Genomic DNA, 22,198 nt, shown 5'->3' on the forward strand with positions numbered 1-22,198 from the left:
AGAGGATCTCTTGAAGTGTAACGGTGCTTGCTCATTCAGTGGTTAGAGTACAGGAAGTTTGTGTCGGTGTGTGTGGTGTTTTTTTTTTTTTTAAAGGTTTTGGTAAAGTAATGGATAGGTCATAGGAAATGACGTGGCTCTCGCTAATCCCTGGATTTGTCCTCTGCTTTCTTCTGAACTACAGCATTTACTTAAAAAAGCTGTTATGCAGCTTTATAAACCAAAGTGCAAATGTGTGTCTTACATTTTGGAATCAAACCCACCCTGTCTTATTTTGAACCTTTGAGAAAAGGGATCTAGAGTTTTAATTACGCTTTCCAGCCACGTAAATTGCAGAGTTAATTGTATACATCAGCATTGTCTGACCTAGTTCTGCTGCTGTGCCTTTCATCTATGGATCTCCAAGTGCCTTACAAAGAAAAATCTTTCATATTAGAATATGGGGAACCTGGGACACAAAGAAGCAACGCAGATATTCAGCCTGACAGTGACTGAACCCCAAGGGGAAGAAAGAGCTTCTGAGTCCCAGTGGACTAAGTGGCACTTACTCTTTGTACAAGTGCCTTCCATTCCTGACTTTACATACCCTTGTTCTACACACTGTAACTGCATTCCCATCTTTTTCTAGATTAGTCTTACATTTCTTCTCCTAACTCACTGGATGTCGTAGGTAATTTCCTTCTAAGCCTTTCAGATTTTGTTACAATCTGTAGTTCTGAAGGTTGCTGTTGCATGTAAGTTAGGTGTGTGTTCTCTGTTGGGTTTTATATTTCCTTTGGTGCCTGTAACACCTCCCATTTTCTCTAGGGTTGGAAGCAGGACAGTAAGGGAACAAAGAGAGTCGTGCTGCATTCCATTTTCGGCCTCTTTTTTGCAGAAATTGACTGGTGAAATAGTGGTTTTGCTGACATACAGATAAGTGACGCAGGTAAATAATCCCACATATGGTTAGCCAAGGCTTTGCCTGTCTACGTGGAGAGCGGTTTTTAGCTGCAGTGCTGTTTTGCAGTGGGTAAGCTGATCTTTTTCTGAAATTGAAATCAAAAGGGAACTTTCTGATAGGCATCAGTGGCAGTTGCACATTGCTCTGAAATGTATCTGTTTTAGCCCCGATGAAAGATGTTTGCTTATCTGCTTCCAGAATCAAATCTTTTTGTTTATCTGCAGAGCTGGAGTATCAACAATACAGACTCCCACTACTGCACATCCCATCCCTTGCTCACTGGGGACAGCCTGTGAGGTCAGAGGTGCTTCAACACTCCTGACCCAATTTTTCCTATGGCCTTTGTTATGACTTTGCTTATGACTGACAGTCCATGCCAAGCACAGTTGTGCTGAATAGTGTTTTTTACCAGGCTTTTTCCTACAGAAGCAAATGTGTGGTGGCTTTGTATTTGCTGTGTTCCAAGATTTTAGCATAAATAAATTAAGTGGGATAGACAAAGAGATTTGGAGGCTGAATGACGTTGCTTTCCTTCTGTTCATTGATAGCCAGCTGTCACTTTGCAAAGCCCCTGTGCTGTGTTCATAACAAGAGCTTTCAGATCAAGAGCCGGAATGGGAATGCTGTCCCCTGGCCTAGGGGACATGTCCCTTCTGTATTTCTCCACCAGTTTATGTAACTCACAGTGATAAGTCCTTCATGCTCTCTCTCTGTCTGAAGCACCCACAGCCGGTATTGCTGTGCATGTTGGTGGTTGGGATGTGCATCTTCTGTGGTCTTGGGGTGTTGTAGCCTGCGTTTCATCAAAAGCTGACACCAGTGCAATATATGGATTGATTGCTGTAGAACTAAATGAACCATTAACACTGTTTGAACAAATTTGCATTGAAAACTGGTCAAAGCAAGGGGTTCTCTTTGCTGCCATAAGGTAGTAAGTGGCCTACAGAAATAATAGCAGGAGTGGCATGCAGGCTGTGTGGGTGTGAGCTGGGAGCCCTATGCTCAGGATATAGCTGGAATCTGCACTTTAATATCCAAACTGTGCTCTGATATCATGCCACTGTCATAGACAGCCAATCCCAGGAGCTCCTGTGATTTATTAAGGACACGTTGTCTTTGCAGGAAGAAAATAGTGTTAGCGAGAAACTTAAGGTTTGCTGTGCCTGCAAGGATGTGGAACTTGCAGCTGGATGGTTGCTTTGTAAAACTGGCACATAGTGTAGGCTTGTGCCATGCCACGTTGTGAGTGGTGCTGTCCTTGCTTTTGCCAAGTTAATTTAGGCAGTTTAAGAAAACAAACTATGCTCAGCTGTTCTGTGCTACTTTGCGATAAGGCATCTTATGTGTGAGATGATTTTATTTTGACAGATGAAGTCTTCAAGTTAGGGGCTGTGCCTTTTTCACTACTTTGTACACAATAAAGCAGATAACTCTCTGTGGCAGCAAATGAATGGGTTTGGCAGGTTTTTGTTGGTTGGTTGGTTGTTTTTTTGTTAGGTTTTTTTTGTATTTGATGTTCTTCATTGTCTTTGGCCGAGAATTAAAGTAACTCTTTGAAGAGAGAAGGCAGATTCTGAATCTGAGATATTTCAAAATGAGCTAAGCAACAAATTCTGCAGGTAGCTAATGATACAGTCTAAGGCACGGCCTAAAGGAAGGTGTGTGAAACCTAGAAACCCTCAAGAGCCTTAAAGGTCAAAGCAGCCCGTTAAAATCAGCTGAATAGATTGCTGGAAGCTGGGGCAAAGCTGCCAGAAACGCAGTAACAAACATGCTGGTCAAACTTAGCAGCTGATGGGCTCCTCTCCCTTGTCGTGCAATTAAAACACTTCTGATTTTTCAGGTTTGATTGTTTGAAAGGTCTGCCTCGCTCCCTGGGACGAGTTTAGCTGCAGATGTTGGTGAGATTACAGTAGCACTCTCAGTGCATTCGCTGCCTTTGCGCTTGCTGGAGTAACCCTTGCTGAGCCCCGGTCAGGGAGCGCAGCTCGGAGCACACAAGGTCAGCCTTTATCTTCCCTGCATGGCTGGCCAAAGATCAGGCTTTTCACACCAAACCTGCCACGGGAGGCTTGCTTTCTGCAGATTTTTCTCTGCTTTCTCAGGGAATAAGGAGCAGAAAGTCCAGTTGCTGACGTCTTTCAACTTCTGCTGAAGCAATTAGGGAGTGCTCGGGGCAGGGTTCATCTCCCCTCGCTGGTCCTGGAAGGCCGTGTGAGGGAGGAAGCTCTTTGGTTCAAAGTGGTTTCATAATCTTCGGTGGGAAGGCAGAGCACGTCACTGCAGAGAAACAGCTTCAAAAGTGGTGCATCACGGTGCTGATACGGGGCAGTAAATACAATTCTCCCTCCACTCTGGGCTGCTGGGTTGGCTGAGAAGGTGATACTGCTGGAATGTGGAGACTTGGGTGTGTAAAATGTACAGGATTTCTCCCCAGAAGGGGATTTGCCTCTGGGGCTGAGGCTGGTGGAGTCTCTGCCTGTTGCTGAGGCTGTCTCACTGTGACAGATGTCTCTGTGACGGTGTCTCTGTGCAGTGGTACCTGGGAGCCAGGAGCTCACTGGCACCTGAGCTTGCTGGGGAAGCCAAAAGCTGAATGCACTGAGCCAGCCACTGTTAACACCCCAAGGAAAACACGAGGGGTCTCTTGTCCCCAGCCAGATTGCCAACCACACAGGTTTTGTCTGTTGTCAACCATACAGGCTTTGTCTGGTATTCAGTGGAAAATGAAAAAAAAAACACCTTGCCTTCAGTAGATGTATTGTAGCCATATACAGAAATTATATATAGAAATTATCTGACTTCTTTTTATTCCCCCTCAACGTAAGAATTTGAGAAAAAGCGGTTCTTTTCGTGTTATGTATTCCTTACCTTAGTTTTTCTTTGCAGTTCAGAGTCTCCAACATATATGTGTCATCAGAGCTTGCAGTCCAAATATTAACATTATGCTACCTGCTGTCATTGTGGAACACAGCACAAAAAGCTGAGGAATAACATGAATGAGAGTTAGTGAATCAAAGTAGTAAAGACAAAATACTACTCATGAGAGTGATCTGTGTCAGTTGTAAAAAATCATTTTTCCCTCAGGTTGAAAAAGAGAAATAGATGTCAGAATTCAGGGAAAAAAAAAAGAACCTTTTATTTAACAAAAATAAAGCTACTGTTTAAGTGTTAGTTTTAAATGGGAAGCAAAGCATGAAACCACAGGCAATTTGTGTGTGCACAGTGTTGCAAAAGACACAAAAGAGATTGCCAAGCACAGCAAACCTGAGCTTGAGAGGAGAGTGTCCAGAAAGGGTGTCCAAAAATGTACATCAAAATCTGAAAAGAATGCTGTGCTTTTCTCCCCGTTCTTTCTAAGCATGCAGAGAGTGGATGTTGAACTCCCCTTGTGTGTATTTAAGGTCACTGTCTCAAACTCACACCCTTGTGTACAGGCACAATCTGGTTAGAAGTGGAAGCATTAACTGGAACACATTCAGAGAGCCCAGATCCTGACTGGGTGTTGCTGAAATTTCCTCACTGATTTTTAAATAGTTTCTCATCTGCACAAATTAAGTTCTGTTGTTACTTGTCTTTTGACATTGTAGACGTCAAACTTCAAAGCCTTTCTTGACTGCCAGATAAAATATTGGCATCCTCTAATTTCTAATAGTCCCTAAAATGAAAGAGTGTTACACATTCTAAGCTGGAAGGAGTAAGTCTTGATCACGTTGGAATACAATTGGAATGAGAAATCTCGTTTGCTCTTTGAGAATAATTTACAAAGAAGTTGAGTGGAGCAGGAAAGATGACTCCGATTTTCTGTTTTCAGTATTCAAATAATTAGCTCATAATTGAAAAAGGAGCCTGATTCTGCAGACACATAACTTGTTATTTAGCATTATGGAAACACACTGTTTTCACGGAAGGGATTAAAACATTGAAAAAGGGACTATTTTCAGTTCTTCTCCTTCTCACTGTATGGTGGGTTTACTTTTCAGGTTTCTGTGAATATGAGTTATGCATGAGTTATGAAGTGCAGAGTTGTAGAATGAGAGCACAAAAAGACCTGTCACTACGTTTCCCAGATCAGTGCTTTGAGTTTTTCAGTGTTCTTGCTCTATTCAGGAATTTAAGGCTTATATTTAAACAGCGGCTCTAGAAAGTTGTCCTAGATTTCCTTCTTCTGATAGAAGAGATATTGGTGCATGTTTTTGATGAATTCTTGCCAACATCTGAGAAGATGTAATTTCTGATCAGTCTCACTGGGTTTGGGAAGTTACTGTTCTGTTTGCTGGAGGTAGAAAAAAGATGAACAACATGACAAATTTTCTGTTTGATTGGGGGTTTTGTGCTTTTTTTTTAGCCTTTGCTTTTACCATTTCTAATGGGTGGTGGTAAACTCATCTCTAAATATTGTTTCAGATAAACAGCAGTGAAAGAAGAGACTTGTGAAAACTGGCAGGTTTACTCAGTAAGGTTTCATATTTTGTGAACTGCAGAGCTTTGGTGAGAGCGGCAGAGCGACTGTGTCGCCTCAGCTGTGATTGCCATCAGCTTTGGGTCTCTGGTGCATTATACAGCACTAATTAATACTAAAACCCAACCAACCAAACAAAACCACACACAAAAAAACCATATAAGAAAACCCTGTAGTATTTCCATGGGGTATTTCTAAGAGTTTTATAAAGTACAGACTTTAACATAGAGTTAGTTTTGTCTCGGGCGCTCCAGAGAATCAGGGTTCTAGGGAGAAGGCAGGGCCCCTGGGAGAGGTGACTTCTGCTGCTGCCAGTTGTGTAAGCCCCATTTTAAATTCTGCTAATTGATCTCAAAACTTTGAGATTCTGCATTCTCAGAGCTTTTTCTGTTGGCATCAAAACATGAGCACAGAGGAACCTGTGCCTGGGTGACACTGGATGTTGGCACGATGTGCACGAGCCTGGCCAGATGAGCAAGTTAGATCAGAAGTGCAGCTTTTGCCACATGAATGTCTGTTTTCTGGGCAGTGATCTGGCTGGGTTTGGCTCTGGAAACGTGCTGAAATGTGAGGACTGGAGTACAGTACAGAAACCAGGACACCTGATTTGGGTCTTGGCACTTGATTCACTGGGGGCTGGATTTTCCTGGGCTTGATTTGTTTGCTCATGGGAATTGGGGAAACAAGACTCAGACTTATTAAATTCTCAGGTTTCACATGTGTTTTAAATAATATCCCTAGGGCATTTTGGGGCCATTCAGGGGAAAAAGGAAGATGCAAGAGCGTGTACTTATTTTCCATAATGCAGTTGCATATGGCTGTACTAGTTCAATACTAGATTTACTTCAGTATTTACATAACTCAGAGGGACATTTTTTAGCCTCTTGAATTCTGTCTGTAGTCTGAATTCACACGTTTGATGCTTCGTGGAGAGCATTAGGCTTGGTTACAGGTCAGGACAAAAGTGTCAGCCTCTGATTAGTCATACAGGGCATCACCCAAGTCATCTCCATCCTCAGCCTGGTTCAGTCTCAGCCTTCTTAAAGCTGTGCTGATGGTTCAGCTGCTGATTTCTGTCTGCAGATAATGTCAGTCCATATTAATAAATGTCATTAATTGATTAAAATGATTCATGAGACAGCTGAGGTCTCAAGGAGTCCAAACTTCAAGTATAATGACGTAGAAACTGCTCATCATCTGTATCTGACTTGGGTAGCGGCTGGAGTAATTTCTGGGAATGGCCTGATAACTTGCATCCAAAATTCCTGTAGAACTGTCATTTCGAAGGCATTTTAATTAGATGCTGTGGAGAGCAATTGTGTGATGTGGATTATTAGGGAAAAAGTAAATTCCATAAAGCTTCAGTCACTGTGGGTTTTCTTTTTCTCCCTCGACCTTCAGCACCTGTGAAGTGCAGGTACTCAGAGCAGGTTTGAATGCTGTTGAGAGGACCAACAGAGTCAAGGGCTGCATTCACCCTGCAGCATGAATGAATTTTTGTGTGTGTGTGTGTATGCCTTAAACACAATTTTTTGGCACTAAAAATGTCATCTTCAGCTCTTCTCATCCAACATTTTAATGGTCTGCCACGGCTATTTATGCATTTGTAAGGCTGATGGACGGTTCTCATAACGTGCCTCGTCAGTAGCTCTGTGTATTTGTCGTGGCAGAGTTTCGAGCCTGTGCTACTTAGTTCTCAGCAAGAACAATACAGTTTCCATTCTTCTTTGTCCTAGGATGATTTTTCCTGCTAGGAAAACAGAATGGGCGCAGCATTAGTCAGGGACCGTAGTTTTTAACGCCTGAGAAGAAACATTGTGATTGTCTGGTCTGACGTCTTCAAAACCTCATCCAGCGAGTTTGGCATTGACTCGTAATTTGCAGTTCACTGGCTTTTCATTCTGTTCATGAATGTGTGAGGGAATAAATGACAAGTTTAGGGGTTGAATCTCAACTCTTTACTCGTGTGATGAAGGTTGTTGCAACCACTAGCTGCTTGTCTCAAACTGTGCCTGCAGTACCTGGACTTCTAAATAAGCGCACTAACTGTTTTCTGATGACTTTCTCAAGGTGCTCTTAGTTACTGAAGGGAAGAGTTATGTTTCCCTTTCTTCACATGAGTAAAGCCTAGTGCAGCTACTGAAACAACCAATTTGGTGCTTCATGATGCAGCCTCTGTTCTTAAAAGTACCAGGGCTTGTTTTCATCCTGAAGACAGTGCGATGTTGTTGACTCTTGTGTGCATCTGCAGCTGTATATTTAGAGCCGGATGTGATACTTCTGGGCAGACAACAATATATTTACTCTAGTGCTAGATTACTGCCAGGATTAGACGTATGGGCCATGTTTTTAGAAAGTGCTGTTAGAATTCAGTGACATCTACAGTACGTCTGCTGCCATCGAGGCATTCCTGCTGTGCTGCTGCCTCTGGCAGGGGTCACAGCAGCAGGCTGGAACATTGTGTTTCTAGCTCTGTGTCATAACGTCTCAAATGAATTATATATACTGGAAAGAAACTGAAAAAAATAATGAAAATATTAACTAAAATAAAATAATGGAGGGGCTGATGACTAGGTATATCTTCCTTGTAATTGGGCATGTAGAGACAGTGAGCTTAGATGAGATAAAAAGAAAATGGGAGACCAGACAAGAATTTCAGAGGTGTGGTTTGTCTGGCACTGGCGTTTGTGGCTGAGCTTGTAATGCTCTGATATGCACTAGATACGCTCATAGGCAGTTGCACCTTTGAAAATACTACACTCTTTCTTCATCCCTAATCCTTGCATCACAGGAATGGCTCCAAATGTACAGTAAAGCCTTTGATCCTGTAGTTTGAGAGTGGTACTGGCAGAAAATTATTAGGATTGGCTGCGGAGGTGTTAGGATGTGGGTCAAACTGAAACTTTATATCGGTACTTTGGATCTGAGTCTGATTCTTTTTTTTTCTTTCCAAAGAACGACAGTTGAGGTTAAAGTACTGAACTTAAATCCGAAGCAGAGAAGCATATACCTCAGTTGTTCTCTGAACTTCTGATTTGGATTTAGGCATCCAAAATGTTGGAGTATTTGGAAATAATCTGCTACGCTGTTTAGAGTGTTGAATTTGGTTTTGGTTTCTGTTTTATTAATTTCCAGTAAGAGCTGGTAATTTGTTGCAAGAAAACAAGAACAGAATCTGATTTGGAATTCGAAGATCTATATTTTTAAATTACGTATTTTTCAGAAACAGAAAGCAAAAAGGTCCCTCTCAGCAGGATACAGGCTAGAGAAAAAGGCAGAGGTTACTTTATTATGCAAGCTTTGTGTTTCCTTTCCAATAATAATACTTCCCTAAAATGTCTTGATAACATCTAGTTGAAGTTTGCTGAGCACTTGGGCCTTTTTCAGAGGTTAACACGGATGCTGTGCCTTATTTTAAGATGCTTTATATTTAACCTGTTTCTTTGTCTCTGGGGAAATAATTGATAAACAATCTCTGTATTAAGGATTCTTCTATAAAAGGTATCTGGGAAGATATAGGTAAGAAAATGAAGCTAATTATTCTTGATGCTCAGCCCTTCATACTAATTCTGCTCTGGTTGTTTTGCTGGTAAGCCAGACTTTTCAACATAATAGTGCCATGAGGTTCTGTTAATGCTGTAGTAACGTGTACCAAGGCAATTCCTTGGTCACATGTGAGCTGTGCAGCAGCACTGTCACAGGGTGACGTGGTGGCATTTGTGGATTTTAATTACACAGGGGAGGGCAGGAACGCTTACCCATTTTTTCCATTCCTACTTCGGGTAAAGCTGATGCAAGCAGGAGTGGGCAAAACCCACGGTGTGTGTTCAGGTGTAGAGTTCAAACATATGTCTGATTTGGAAGCTTTTGTGCTCTGCTGAAACCAAAATGCCACAGAGAGGAAGCGACTCGTGTTTTCATCAATGTTCAGAGTCCCCGTCATTATGCTCAGTGGTGGTTGTAAGTGTGATGGGCTGAATCCAGATTTACCAGTAAATGCTCATGTACTTTGGTGGCATTGGCTTTCTTTTGGAAAATCTGTTTGCCCAACTTAACTTTGGGCAAACAGTTCACTGAAGACCATTCAGATTTCCTCGGTAGAAATTCCTTGGGCTAATAGCAGTACCTGGTTGTGGAGGTCAAAGCTCTAAATGGGTGCACTTTTCTTGCCCTTTCCTCCCATGAATGGAAAATTTAGTCTACAAAGTTGTGCTCGCAATATTTAAGGTTTTTTAGAAATAAGCCATTTCCTTCAGAGATAGTAAATAAATTAATACAATAATCTTGACAGAGGACAAGGATGTTGCTGCAGAATTGTGCACAGCAAAGCAGACTTGACAATGTCACTGAGCTTGAAAAACAGAACATAATTGTGAAGGGTGGGAGTGAAACTTGCAGCCATTGTGCTGACAGAACCTGAAGGTCCAGCTTACCTGAAAGGCTGGAATTATTTTAAAGCAGATTTTTGATATGAAACTGGAAGGGAGTTGGGGAGACAACCTAGTCTAGTATGCAAAGCTGTTTTTTTGGGAGGGTGTTCTTTCACTGACTGTGGAACTCTGAAGTCTGTAACACATCTCTGTGTTGATACACTGTGTGCTATACAATTTTTCCCAGCAGCATTTTGGCCATCTTTATGGTCTGAGAACATAAGTAAGGCCAAGTGAACAGGCAGAGGAAATCCAGAAAGCTGTCTGATTTTTTTCCTGCAGCCTGGGAAGCACCTGTATTGCTTTTCACCTTCAGATGTGCATCACTTGCTGCTGGCCCTTTAAGTATCTGTTTTTTTCCAAAATTGCATCACTTGGAGACACATCTGGGTAGTCTGGTGTATGTGTGTTGTGTGAGCCCCTGCCTGGTCTCTCAAAACAGTAGCAGGGAGGGCCTGTACCTCTGTTTCTTTGCCCACGTGTGAGCCCTGTATCAGAGCGTGCAGAGGAAACAAGTGTGTCTTGTCGAGGGCTGAATCATCCTGTTGGAACAGAAAATACTATTGGAGGGCTGAGGTGGTTTAGTTTTCTAAAACACGCTGTGAGAGAGAAGAGCAGTGCGTGATGCATTAGGATCTGACAAACAAGGCTTGTGTGGAAAGCATCTCTTCAGAGCCCTGCGCATTGCAATACCTGGGGGAACTACTGCAATTCCTTGGAATTCTTCTCCAGCCTTTTGGGATGGAAGGGTTTCCCGGTTTCATGGTGCCTGATGATTGTAGGGCCGCTCTCTGCTTTGCTTTCCAAAGTGTGTCTGTTGAGATGATGACAAGGACACCTTTCTTGAAGAAGTGACTTGCTAGGCTAAATGTTGTAGTGAAACAAGTTTGCTAGTTGGATATATCAGTTTCATACCAGTCCATTCTACATAAGCACAATGCCTTTGTGATTTTAGCTAAATATTTTTTTTTCAAAACAAAGAGAAAGTTTCACTTTCCTTTGCATAGTATCCTTTGCATTGTATCCTTTTGCATAGTAAGGGAGCTTACAAAGGTAATTTAGGTGCTAACTGGTGTTCTGTGTCCTCTCCATTATGCATTTCCCAGCCAACTGACACTTTTCTCAAATATTTACCCTGGTATTTCACTGCAGTTGCCCTCCTTCTCCATTCCCTCACCGTCTCCCTTCCACGGAGGTATCACACATACTTCAGTCACCTCTGTTTAAACAGCAGCACTCCCTCCCAGCACAAACAGTCAGACGTTAAACAATGAGGAAGACCAGCAGTGCAGGAGATGCCAGGTGGGACCTGGAGTGCACAAGCACGGCTTTGGAGAGAGTTCCTGCTGAAGGGAAGGAAAGGACACCTTCTGTTAGTGTCATTCTGTAGTGCTGAGAGACACAGAGTCAAGAGGAAATCACTGCTCAGATGTGAGAGCTGCGTCTCACTTACCATTACATTGAACTGTCCAAATTATTGCAGAAGGTAAGACAGGTGAAACAAAACACTGTCACTTTAACCACGTTCTCCCACCTCCTCCTGTAGCAGAAGTTGATTCCAAGTGGCTCTGACGCATCCTCAGGAGGTCCCTGTTGTTTTTTTTTCCTAGTAACAGGGAGAGTTTAGTGATACTGTCATTAGCAGGATATCTATAGCTTTTCTGAAAGCTCTGCTGCGTGTCCTTTCTCTTCTCTATATACAACAGAGAGCTGTGTTAATATTCTTCCTGGGAACTCAAGACCTGCTCATCTTTTCTCCAGAAAACATGAGATTAGAGCATTCCCTGTTGGGAATTCAGAAGAATAGTTGGTTTACTGCACTCCCAGTCCTGTACTTGTTCATCAGATTAAAGTTGGATGTGGCGCCCTGGGAATTGCAGGACTAAAAGTGCATTAAAAAGAAAAGGAAAAAAATTGTTAATGGAATCCTATTAATTTACTGAATTTAACCATTACAGTGTCTGAGGGTTTCATGGCTCAGCAGGTGAAAGGTGTGGATATAAGTGGTGTTGGGGAATGTTTCTTTAAATGAAGAACAGAACTTAATATATAGCATATTTGTGCAATGTTCAGTTTTGCAACAATTTAGTTTCTTGTAAATAAATTGTAGTAAGAAATGAGCAGGTCTATGTGCATTGAGGAAGTGGTGAGAACTGTCAGGATTGCAGAGTCCATGAGTCAAATTCGGTATTTCTGATGTGATATGGCATCAGCTTCTTACTAATTCAATAATTTATACTTAGGTGGCCTTTCAGGTTCATACACATGGGTGACAGAGGTGAATGTGTTGCTTTCCTTTTTGGCTTGTAGAACCCTAAAATTTTCCATGGGAGGAGCAGGTCCTTGCACAGCGGATGTGACCCTACTGAGAACAAATGTGGTTTCCTTCTTCACCTTTTGTTGACCTGATAGAGATAGTGAACAACAGGCCTTTGGGGATCTGTAAACCAGAAGTAAAAACCACTGCAAGTGCAAGGATGATATGCAATAGGAACATGCTTCTGCCAGTACCTAAACCAGCTCTAACACAACTGCAGGAGATCTCCTGTTCACAGTACATGTCAGTTTGGCCATGTTTCCAGTTATTCAACAGGCTGATTATTTTCCAGGTGCCACCTTTGTATTTGAAACCAGCTGATATCTTTCATTCCCAGCACTCAGGGCTGCCCCTGGTTGAAACAGTCATTAAAGGGTGACATTTTAGTCTAGCATACATTGTGTCTGCTTGGTCTGAAATCGTTACACCCAACCCTTTCTCCTCTCTCTGGTTTAGCAGCACTTGATACATTTCATGGAGTGTGACACAGCTGATTTGTTGAAAGGGAATTGAAAACAGAGAGCAGCCTTGAACAAGGATGCGGTTTTGTTTTCTGTCACATCATCGTTGCTATGGTGACTTAGTGAAGATCTGTTTAACACTCACTAGGTATATTGTGTTCTGGGCAAAAGTTAGGGATTTTTCAATATTCCTCAAGCAGTTGTTTTACAGAAGACGTAGGTGTGTGTCTAGTCTTCTGCAATAAGTCCCTGGTTCTCTTATTGCTTATTGATGCTTCTGTCAGAAGGTGTGTACTTGCTGTATTTTGGCTGCTGCTGTCCCTTCCTCACTGAAGTAATTTCAAGGAAGATGGACAAGTAACACACCCAGCTCATCAAGGAGTATTTCTTCCCCAGGAGGGGTGTTCTGGAGTGCAGTGGTAAATGCAAATGGATGGAGAGCATGAGGCCTGTTAAGGAGCGGTCGTTCTTATGAATCGGTCACGCAGTTTTGGAGGAGGAGGAGGAGGATGCTTTTGGAGCTGATTCACATAGTTGGAGTCAGGAAGTCTGGGCTCTTTTCCCACGTCTCTCAGGCTTCTCATGTCACCTAAGGCATGATCAAGAGCATGGTGCAGCTGCAACCTTAACTGAGATTTTCCTCTTGTAGGTTGGTAAGTGTGGGATAGTAATTCTGCTCTTTGAGTTCTGTACATTCATTGGGAGGGTCTGAAGGCTGCAGCTCATGCTTGGAGAATTGCTGCTCCAACCAGAGATGCTCCACCTGTGGCAGGGGAGTCAAGCCAGTGTCTGTGGAAGTCTCACCATGTCTGGCAGGTTGTGTCAAACACTCCCTTCCTGCTCCCCATGCTGGCCTGGGAGCCACATTCCTGCCCATGGGCGATGGCCTGGCAGATTAGGCCACCACCTCGTTGGCAGGCTGTGGTCAGACTCCAGCTCTGCACTGGGGCAGCTGCACCTTGCAGCATGTCCTCATCCCTGTCAGCAGAGGTCTGAAAGCAGGAAACAGGGGTTCTTATGTCGGCTTGACCTGAGAGAGAGCATTTTGGACACTGCAATCAATTTATCATTCAGTACTACTGGAATTGTCAGTGGAGTTCTTTGTTATACTAAGCTGGCCAGAGAGCAAGGGTTGATTTCTTATGGGCTGCTTAGACAGGGTCATCTTGATAATGGGCATCTTCAGAAAGTCTGCAAGATGTGTGTCTTATTTTACTCCCAGAAATTCAAACAAACGAATCTTCAGAAGTGCTCCTTCACCTGGGTTTGACAATAAAAGAGAAGAATGTCCTCATTTAAAAAAAAAATTATATGAATTGCAGCTAAATAATACAGTTTTCCTGCTTATTTGACTCTCCTGTCATGGTACATAGCCCATAATATGACCTTATTTTCCCTTTTTCTTAATAATGAACTTCCGTGCTTTGAACTTATTTCAGATCTGAACTAATATGAAGTTCTTCCCTCTCTTAAAATGCTGGACATTTTAAGCTCATATATCTTAATGCTGGGACCAGTTTTTTCTTGTCATCTCTTTGATGGACAGTTTTGGTTGGTCCCTTTGCTGTACCTTGACACAACTGATACTTGAGTCCCATTGCAGATTGGAAGGTTTTTTGCCTGCACAGTATGGGGTAAATTGTTTCTCACTGGCAGCTCTTACATTTTTATCAGTTTTGTAAGGTTAACTAATGCAACAGCCTCCAGTCTTGGTTGTCTTAAATATTTAGAGGAAAGAAAGAGATTTAGGCACATTTTTGCTGCTGAGCTTGATTTGGTTGAAATTCTGTTGAGTTTCTGACTTAGTTTCCCAGCTGGTACAAATCAGTGAAGTTCCACTGATGTATTTTGGTTGACCAGCTCTGTGGAAGATCTGATCTTTCTTGATTAAATCCTTTCATTTACTGAACCTGAGCTACTTTGATCAGTGGCTGCTGTATTTTTGTATAGAGAAATAGGTGATATATTTCTGCTATCTTTTATCTAGGAAGACAGGGGTGTGCGTGTACATTTATACACACGTGGGTGTTTATACACACAGTCACCCGCACACAAAGAAATGTGGTAGGAAACCCCCTCCCTCTTTTTCTTGTCATCATTACTGCACTAGTCCACCCTAGACTTTGGCTGCTGTGCATGAGGAGAGCCTTACTGAAGATTTGTGTCCAAATTTGTTTCCATGTACCAAAAAGCCCCAAAACCAACCAACCCAAACCCCACCAACCATCACTCCCCAACTTGGAGACACTTAGGAACGAAGCAACTCCAAGCAGAAATAATTTAGATTCACCCCATGAGGAGACCCTTCCCCACAGGTCCCTGGGTTAAGCACCTACACAGAGCAGGTGAAACCTTCTCTTATGGTCCCAACACATGAAACCACCTCCTTATTGGGAGGAGTGGGAAGGGAGTGGTGATGATGGGCAGGTGGGGAGGCTGAGAAGTGTGATGGACTAGGTGAGAGTGTTGTTCCAAGAAGGCTCAGGAATTCCTTTGTGCAGTTTTGGGGGTAGAGTTGGGTGTTTCCCCACTGTTAGTCTTTTTCTCTGTTTTCTTACCGCGTTAATCTCTGCGAGATTGAAGTTGACTTTAAACTCTTTCAAGTCATTCTGACAAGTGAGCATGGCAGTAAATTCTTCCGTATCAAGAAAAAGACAAATTGTACTGCGCTGTATATTATACCATAGTACTACTAATTGCTGAACTGGATAAATGGCTTCTGATAGGTTATGTAGTTAATGAACAAAGATGTTAATTGCCCTTATCTGAAATAGCTGCATTTGCAGGGACGTTCTCTGGAGCCATGGATGTCTTCTAGCAGAGATTTATTTCAAATCATCCATTGTTTTCAGCAGTTTCAGAGTCCATTACCCTTCGGTGTGCCAATGAAATAGTCTCCACCCCCATCAAAGTTTTGAGAGCAATCACCTCGTCCTCCATGTTATTCAGCAGGTCTGAATTTTATTTGGATAAAGAAAACTTATATATAGTAGAGATGCTCAGCATTCTGGGCTACAGCAGGAGCATGGCTTATTCTTAAAAGCATCCAAGAGAGAAATAAGTACCTGACAGTGGAAGAGCAAGGGTCTGGAATAGCCCCATTTCCCCCCACCATCTGGAGTATTTAATTGGGAAAATCATTCTTTGTTGTTGTTGTGTTGGTGGGAGCTGTCAGTCTAAATATGTTTTAATGCAAATAACTATCTCTGTTTGTAGAATTCATCTTTTCCAGACGCTTTCTTTGGAAAATATGCAGCTGAAGATTTAGTACATTATTATATGAGTAAGTGCATACAGGCCTCGTATTAACAATGGACGTCATGTTTATTCTTTCCCTTTTAGAATTTCCCATGGAAACAAGTGGGCAGATTTTTGCATTATTGAGTAGTTTGCTGCTGCCGACTTTTCCCAGAAACACGAAGAGAAAACTAGTCTTGAGCGGGAGCCTACATGTTCTTCCAGTTTTGGGAGCATTGGATCCCCCTAGGATTTGATTTGTAGTAGGTTTTGGTGTGTGGCTATTCTGGTGCCAAGTTGTTTCAAAGCTGTATGATAAATAAATCTTTGTGGAATTGAAAAAAAGACGAAGTTCTCACTGAGGTTAAAACATACCTGATTTCCCAATGGAGAAGCTGAATGTTTCATTAGAGGGCTAAAGGCTAATGTGAAGAGAAAAGTATTTCCTTGACTTGGGGTTTTTGTTTGTTGAAATAAATTGCATTTTGGCTTATGAGTTTTTCAGAACGTGTTCAACAGCAAACAGCCAGAAGTTCAAACTGTAACTGTAAATCTGTAAGCTGACACTTGTAGATTCTCTGGCCAAAGTTTCCTAAGTCAGGATCAATTTTGTAGAGTGAAGGAGAAAAGTCCATTATCTTGCTTCGTTTGATAGATTTCTGACTTTGCCAAGAAATATAAATCTCCTTTCAAAAATGACTGCTATAAAAATAAGAGTTACTATTTTCTTAAATAAAGGCATTTTCAACTGAACTTGATGCATTGCTGCTCAAAGATGCTGTGGCTTTAGGCTGTCTCATACCAATAATTAGACTGAAGTATTCAGGTCCTCAGCTCCCCCTTCCCCATGACACACTGCCCCTAAGTTATGTTAACATAGTATTTTCTATGTCATGTTAGAAACAGGGCTGAAGGAGCTAAAAAGTAATCTGGCAAAAAAGCTGGATGTGTTCCCTGATCTGCCTGACGCCACAGGCAGACAAATATTTGTACGGGCAGAGACAAAGTGGGTGGATGGAGGTGGGAATGCTGCTTAAGACTAGTATCGATGCCAGATGCTTCGTGGTGACCCACTGAGGATCTGTCTTGTTTTAGGTATTTTCAAACCTCTGAATCCACATTTCTGGTCTTGTGTGTTGTTCTAGTTTGAATTTCCCATGGGGCGACCCTGGGGGTGAGGATGCAGCTTCTGGGGGTGGGTGCAAACAAGACCAGCTGCAACATGAGAAGGTGCAACACTCGCACTGCTTATTTATCAACCACAATGATTCACTGTGATTGACATTTACATACCTGAATGTCAAAATAACCTGTGTTTTAAGAGGAACCAGTGACTCAGGCTGTGGTTTTACCCCAGGCCATTTCCTGATAAATGGCTGAACTGTGCTTGGTCTTGAGAAAACACAAGTGGGGAACACGGCTCTGTCCTCGTGTCTGTGTGTGTGGAGAGATTAGGGAAAGGACACCTTTGTGTGGGGCTGACCTTCACCTCATGAGTGCCGTGGTCTCTGTGAGGAGCACCACAGCCTTGTGAGCTCTGGGAATCCTCAGATCTGATGACAGCTCTGTTTCAGTGCGTCTTCAGAGCATTTGTGCTCAGCCCTGATGTGGGAGCATGGTCTTCAGTGTTTATCAGCATCTAGAAGCACAGTTTCAAGGAGCCCTACGTAGTGATAGATCACTTTGCTCTACACTTTTTTGGTTGCAAAACAGAGGTGAAGCTGCCTGTGATTGGTGTTTTCAGAACTGAAAATATTTCACTTCTTAGAACATTGGTGTTTTTAATGAAGCAGGAAAAATGCGTGTTGCTTACAGGGATTAAAGTATGTCTGGGCTACTCATTTTTTGAGTAAGATAGCAAACAACTGTAGTGAAGTTCTGTGTGTAGTATGACTGGATAGAATGTATGGAAATGGGATCATATAATGCTGTATAAACTACCTCATTGGTGTAGCTGTCATTTGGAGAGATTAACCATCTGTGTAATTCCATGTTATGGTTTAGGTGGTCTTCCCATCCTTTGCAAACTGCAGAACTCTGTGTTCCTCCATTTTCCATAAGGAAAAGGACTGTCCTGTGAGAAGAGGTGTAGCCATACTTTTGTATGGCTACAGAGCTGTGGTTGAACTGGATCAGTTGTCTTTAATGCTGTTTAAGTGGATGGTTTAAGGTATAGAGGAGGCTTCTCTTGGGAACAGATTCTGTGAGAATTCTTCAAATCCTCTTTGAAGTTAATGGAGGGTATTAAGGGCAGTGAGCACCTTCTTAAAAGAGAAATTTAAATTGCTTTGATTCGTTTCATTTTATATTTGCATCAACTGGTCCTGGATTTCTCCTTTCTCCAGTCTTCCTGAGCATGTTTTTGATAACTTTGCCCCCCCGAGCATACTAGATTTTATGTTGGCTGTTTTGATATTTTTCCCTGAGTGTTGTAATGCTGATTGCTGAAGGATCTTGGGCCTTTGGCTTCCTGTGAGAATGAGATAATTACCCTCCAGTAGGCAACGCTTGACGTACAGTATCAGCATTAAGCCACTGGGATTCCAGTCACTAGTGTAGAACAATGTTGTGGGTAAATGAATAAGCAGAAGTTTATCATACTTCCTGCATAACAAGGTTTTCGTTAAAGAGACAGTGAAAATTGTTTTCACCCAAGGCCGGTATGAAACGAACGCCGCCGCAAGAGCCGTTACTGAGAAAGATATTGAGGTTGAGTTCTGTGCCTCGCTGGGTTATTCCTGCTGAAAAGGCAGCTGAATTCTTGCAGCAGCAAAGGTGGATGACAGGGCTGTCGCTGCGTTTTTGACGGATGACGTTCATGGGCTTATGAACATGTATGAAGTGTATAACTTCAAAGGACAGTTCCCAGATGCACCACCTACTTAACTTATGGAAGAATGTTGTACCAATTAGAAGCAGAGACGTTCCAAATGCAATTTGCTTATTTCACACTCGCCCCCAGGAATCCTGTGTTGTGATTTTAGGAGCTGGCCCCGTTTGACCCTGAAATAGATGTGGTTTCTCCCTTGTCTTCTTTATTTCAAGGCTGTCAGTTAAAAATATCTTATATATTGGGCGCAGTGGGAGTAAGTTTGAGAAGCTGAAGTTATATGTAAACCAGTAATAGTGAGAAAATAATTCATAAATGTAATGAGCTCTGTTCTCTTGCAAGACATGGTCAAGCCAAGGGTTTATTCATGAGGTGGGGTTAATTTTTTTTGTTTGAAAATAGTTTCTCAACCATAGCAATACTGATCAATTTGCTTATGCTATAACAAAATAAATGATATCTTTGAGAATCCCTGTTAAATACTCAACTACTTTAAAAATTCCTTGCATAAAGTACGGTGGATTTACACATACTCAATAGATACACAGCTATAGATCTGTGTATTAACTTATGTTTAGGACATAATTTTACGTGTGCTTGCATAGATACACTTATATTTCAGCTTATCTCAGAGATAATTATACTTCTATAATGCCTAAGAATTACAGGGATACTAATAAGGAGTTTAAGTTTGTTTTCTTGCAACTGTCACTTCATGTTGTACGTGTAATTGCAAAACTCAGTTGCTTATTTATGTTTTAATTGTGGCTTCCACTTTAAACTGGGGATCAGCACACTGTGCAGGAAACCAGTACTTACATATAGGCTGAGATGAGTAGGTTGGTTGCTCTGCTTTGCTTGAGTCTAAAACCTGAGGGCTGGATCTTTGGAGCCCCAAGAACCACTGTCAAATGTAGGAGTCTAGATCTTGATTATGTGCTTGATCAGACGTGCAGCTGGGGAGAAGAACAAGAATGTGTGGTGTAAAACTACCTTGCTGTAGTACAGTACTGTGTGATTGAGATGCTGCTGCATACTTTGAGAGCACATTTATGGCCAGACTCCTCCATAGCTCAATTCAACTTGAAATTAGGTTCCATTGATTTTTGGGTCCAGGACAAATTTTGCTTTCCAATTAGATTTTGCAGATATTTTCAACACCAAGAGAAATTTTTATAGTGCTGTTCTTACTTTGAAATTGTGAAACTTCTGGTGACTAAGTAAACTTTTTTTTTTCCCCCTTTCTCCTTTCTTTTCTTGCAGCCAACTGGGTACATGGAAAACTCCATTTCCTACAGTGCTATTGAAGATGTTCAACTGCTCTCCTGGGAGAATGCCCCTAAGTACTGTTTACAGCTCACGATCCCGGGGGGTACTGTCTTACTGCAGGTACAGTAAACACAGAAGTACAACTTTTTCTTTCTCTCTTACTATAAATCTCCTTTAACTTCTGTTTCCTATGCGTGAAATCTTAATTAGATGGACTCAGAAAAGGCAGAGAACTCAGTACTGTCAAATTATCTAACCACCAGAAAATTTGCTCAGCATGATAGCTCTGAAGCTCTTCGTGTTGTTCAACAGTGAGAATGGAAATTTTGGGCCACAGTGATTAAATCTTCTGGCTGATTTTATGCAGCAAAATAGTGCTCTGTGGAAAGGCACACTGATGGAGGCCTGGAACAATTGTATTTTTACATATAGTCCTATTCCTGCATGGACAAAGTTATAAATTTCATCCTTCAGTTCATATAGGAAACCCAAAACTTGCACTGGAACTGACAGATATATCTATTTTTAAAATATATTTAATCTCCATGGAAAGATTTCAGTGTATTTGTATGGATATCTATATATGTTACTTCTCTAAGTGTTGTTTTCAAACAGAAGACACTCTGTTTACATTATTCCAGATTTCTCCATCCACTTATGAGGCTTTATAGGCCTTCTTAGGTCACTGCAAGTTTTAATGAGAGAAAAGCACTCCACTGAACTTTGGAAATACTTTAGAGTAAGTAGGAAAAGCAACTGAAAACCCAGCTACATGGCCCCCAAAGAACTTTGAAAGGTCATAACTTAAAAAGAGTGAATTGGCTTCAACTTAACTCTTATGTGGTTCTCTCTCATGTTTCTCAACGTTGTTTCAAAGATAGTTTGTTATCTGTTACCCTTTGGGATTTTACTTTTTCAGTTGATTATGCAGCCATGACTATTGTGTATCTGTATTTCATGCAGGTAAGACTGTAGAGAGACTGGGTGAGCAATTTCTGCAGAAAATTTGAAAAAAAGATCAATTTAAACTGTGGATAACTCATAAAAATTAAAAAAGATGTTTTTTTTCTTAAAAAAAAAAGTGTGAGCAACTTCAAGTGATTGATCACAATGAAACCTGTGCATTCAGATTTGTGTACACACACACACACTTTAACTGTCCCACTTTTACACAAAATATAGTCCAGCATATAAAAAGATGGGAATATATGGAGTGATACACTTAATGATTAATGACTGTGTCTAGTGGATCATTTGTCCTAGAGGATCATGGCACACATTGCACTGATCCATGATGCATGGGCCAGCATTTCATTATTTGGTGGTGCTGGATTGTTTGCTGAAGCCCCTGGAGGGCCACAAAGAGGTGACACCCCCTGTGTCCAGGGAGGGTTTTGTTGAAGCTCTTCTGGAATGGCTCTGCCTGCAGATCCAGAGAAAAATAACCCAAGTGGTATCATTCCATAACCCAAGGCAGGGTGCCAAGCTGATCTGTTTTCCAAACCACAGACTTCTGTAGGGATGTGAACAGCAAAATGGACTCTGAGCTGGGAAGCCAGTGTGACTAACACCAGGCTGGGCTAATATTAGGTCCAGCTCAGCCCAGCTCTGCTTTGCCTGTATTTCAGACAGGCTGATGTGCCTGGCCCTACACAGAGCTGTTCAGCAGAATCCCAGAGAACACAGTCCTTGACTTTAGGCCTTCACGAGGTGCCTGTGCTTGGCATTTGGGATAGTTTTGGAATGTCATAAAAATATCACAAGGTTTTGATGAGTTTTGACATGGCAAATATGCTTTCACTCTGAAAGGGCTGGAGATGTACGTGGAAACATTCATGGCCACATCCTTTGTGGAGTGTGTTTCTGGAGCTTCCTTTCCTGTGGTGTAATCCTGGGGGTTGTAGCCCTGTCAAAGGGGGCTGCAGCCATTTCCTCTTTCTAATCTGAAAATGGTGCAGTTAAGTAAGTTTGGGGTGACCTGAGAACATCAAACTTTGTGGACTCTCTTGGTGCATAGGTGGGATTTGTGTGTCTTTTCTCATGTCCTTGAAGTGCAGGCATGTGTCCCATTGCACATGGAGCACATGGAAGTGCCTCTGCTCAGTGAATTTCTGTGGCTCAGAATGACTTACTGATTTTAGGTGTTACTGTAGGGAGTCTGAATTTCAGACAGGCTGCTGCAAGTCCCCCAACATCCTCATTCTGTGGTTTGAAAAACCTCCACTGTACATGACATCAGGGAGGGCAGG

General features: G+C 42.0%; 1 protein-coding gene across 2 annotated transcripts in view; it reads left to right on the forward strand.

Annotated features, from left to right (window-relative positions):
* CMIP (c-Maf inducing protein) overlaps positions 1-22,198 on the forward strand; it is a 132,935-nt gene that overhangs the window by 50,371 nt on the left and 60,366 nt on the right. For both annotated transcript variants that reach the window (XM_064670942.1, XM_064670943.1), the window contains exon 2: positions 19,944-20,069. In XM_064670942.1, the coding sequence (XP_064527012.1) occupies positions 19,944-20,069 (126 nt within the window). The remainder of the gene's footprint in view (positions 1-19,943; positions 20,070-22,198) is intronic.

This window comes from Pseudopipra pipra, chromosome 14 (genome assembly GCF_036250125.1).
Source record: "Pseudopipra pipra isolate bDixPip1 chromosome 14, bDixPip1.hap1, whole genome shotgun sequence".
NCBI lineage: Eukaryota > Metazoa > Chordata > Aves > Passeriformes > Pipridae > Pseudopipra > Pseudopipra pipra.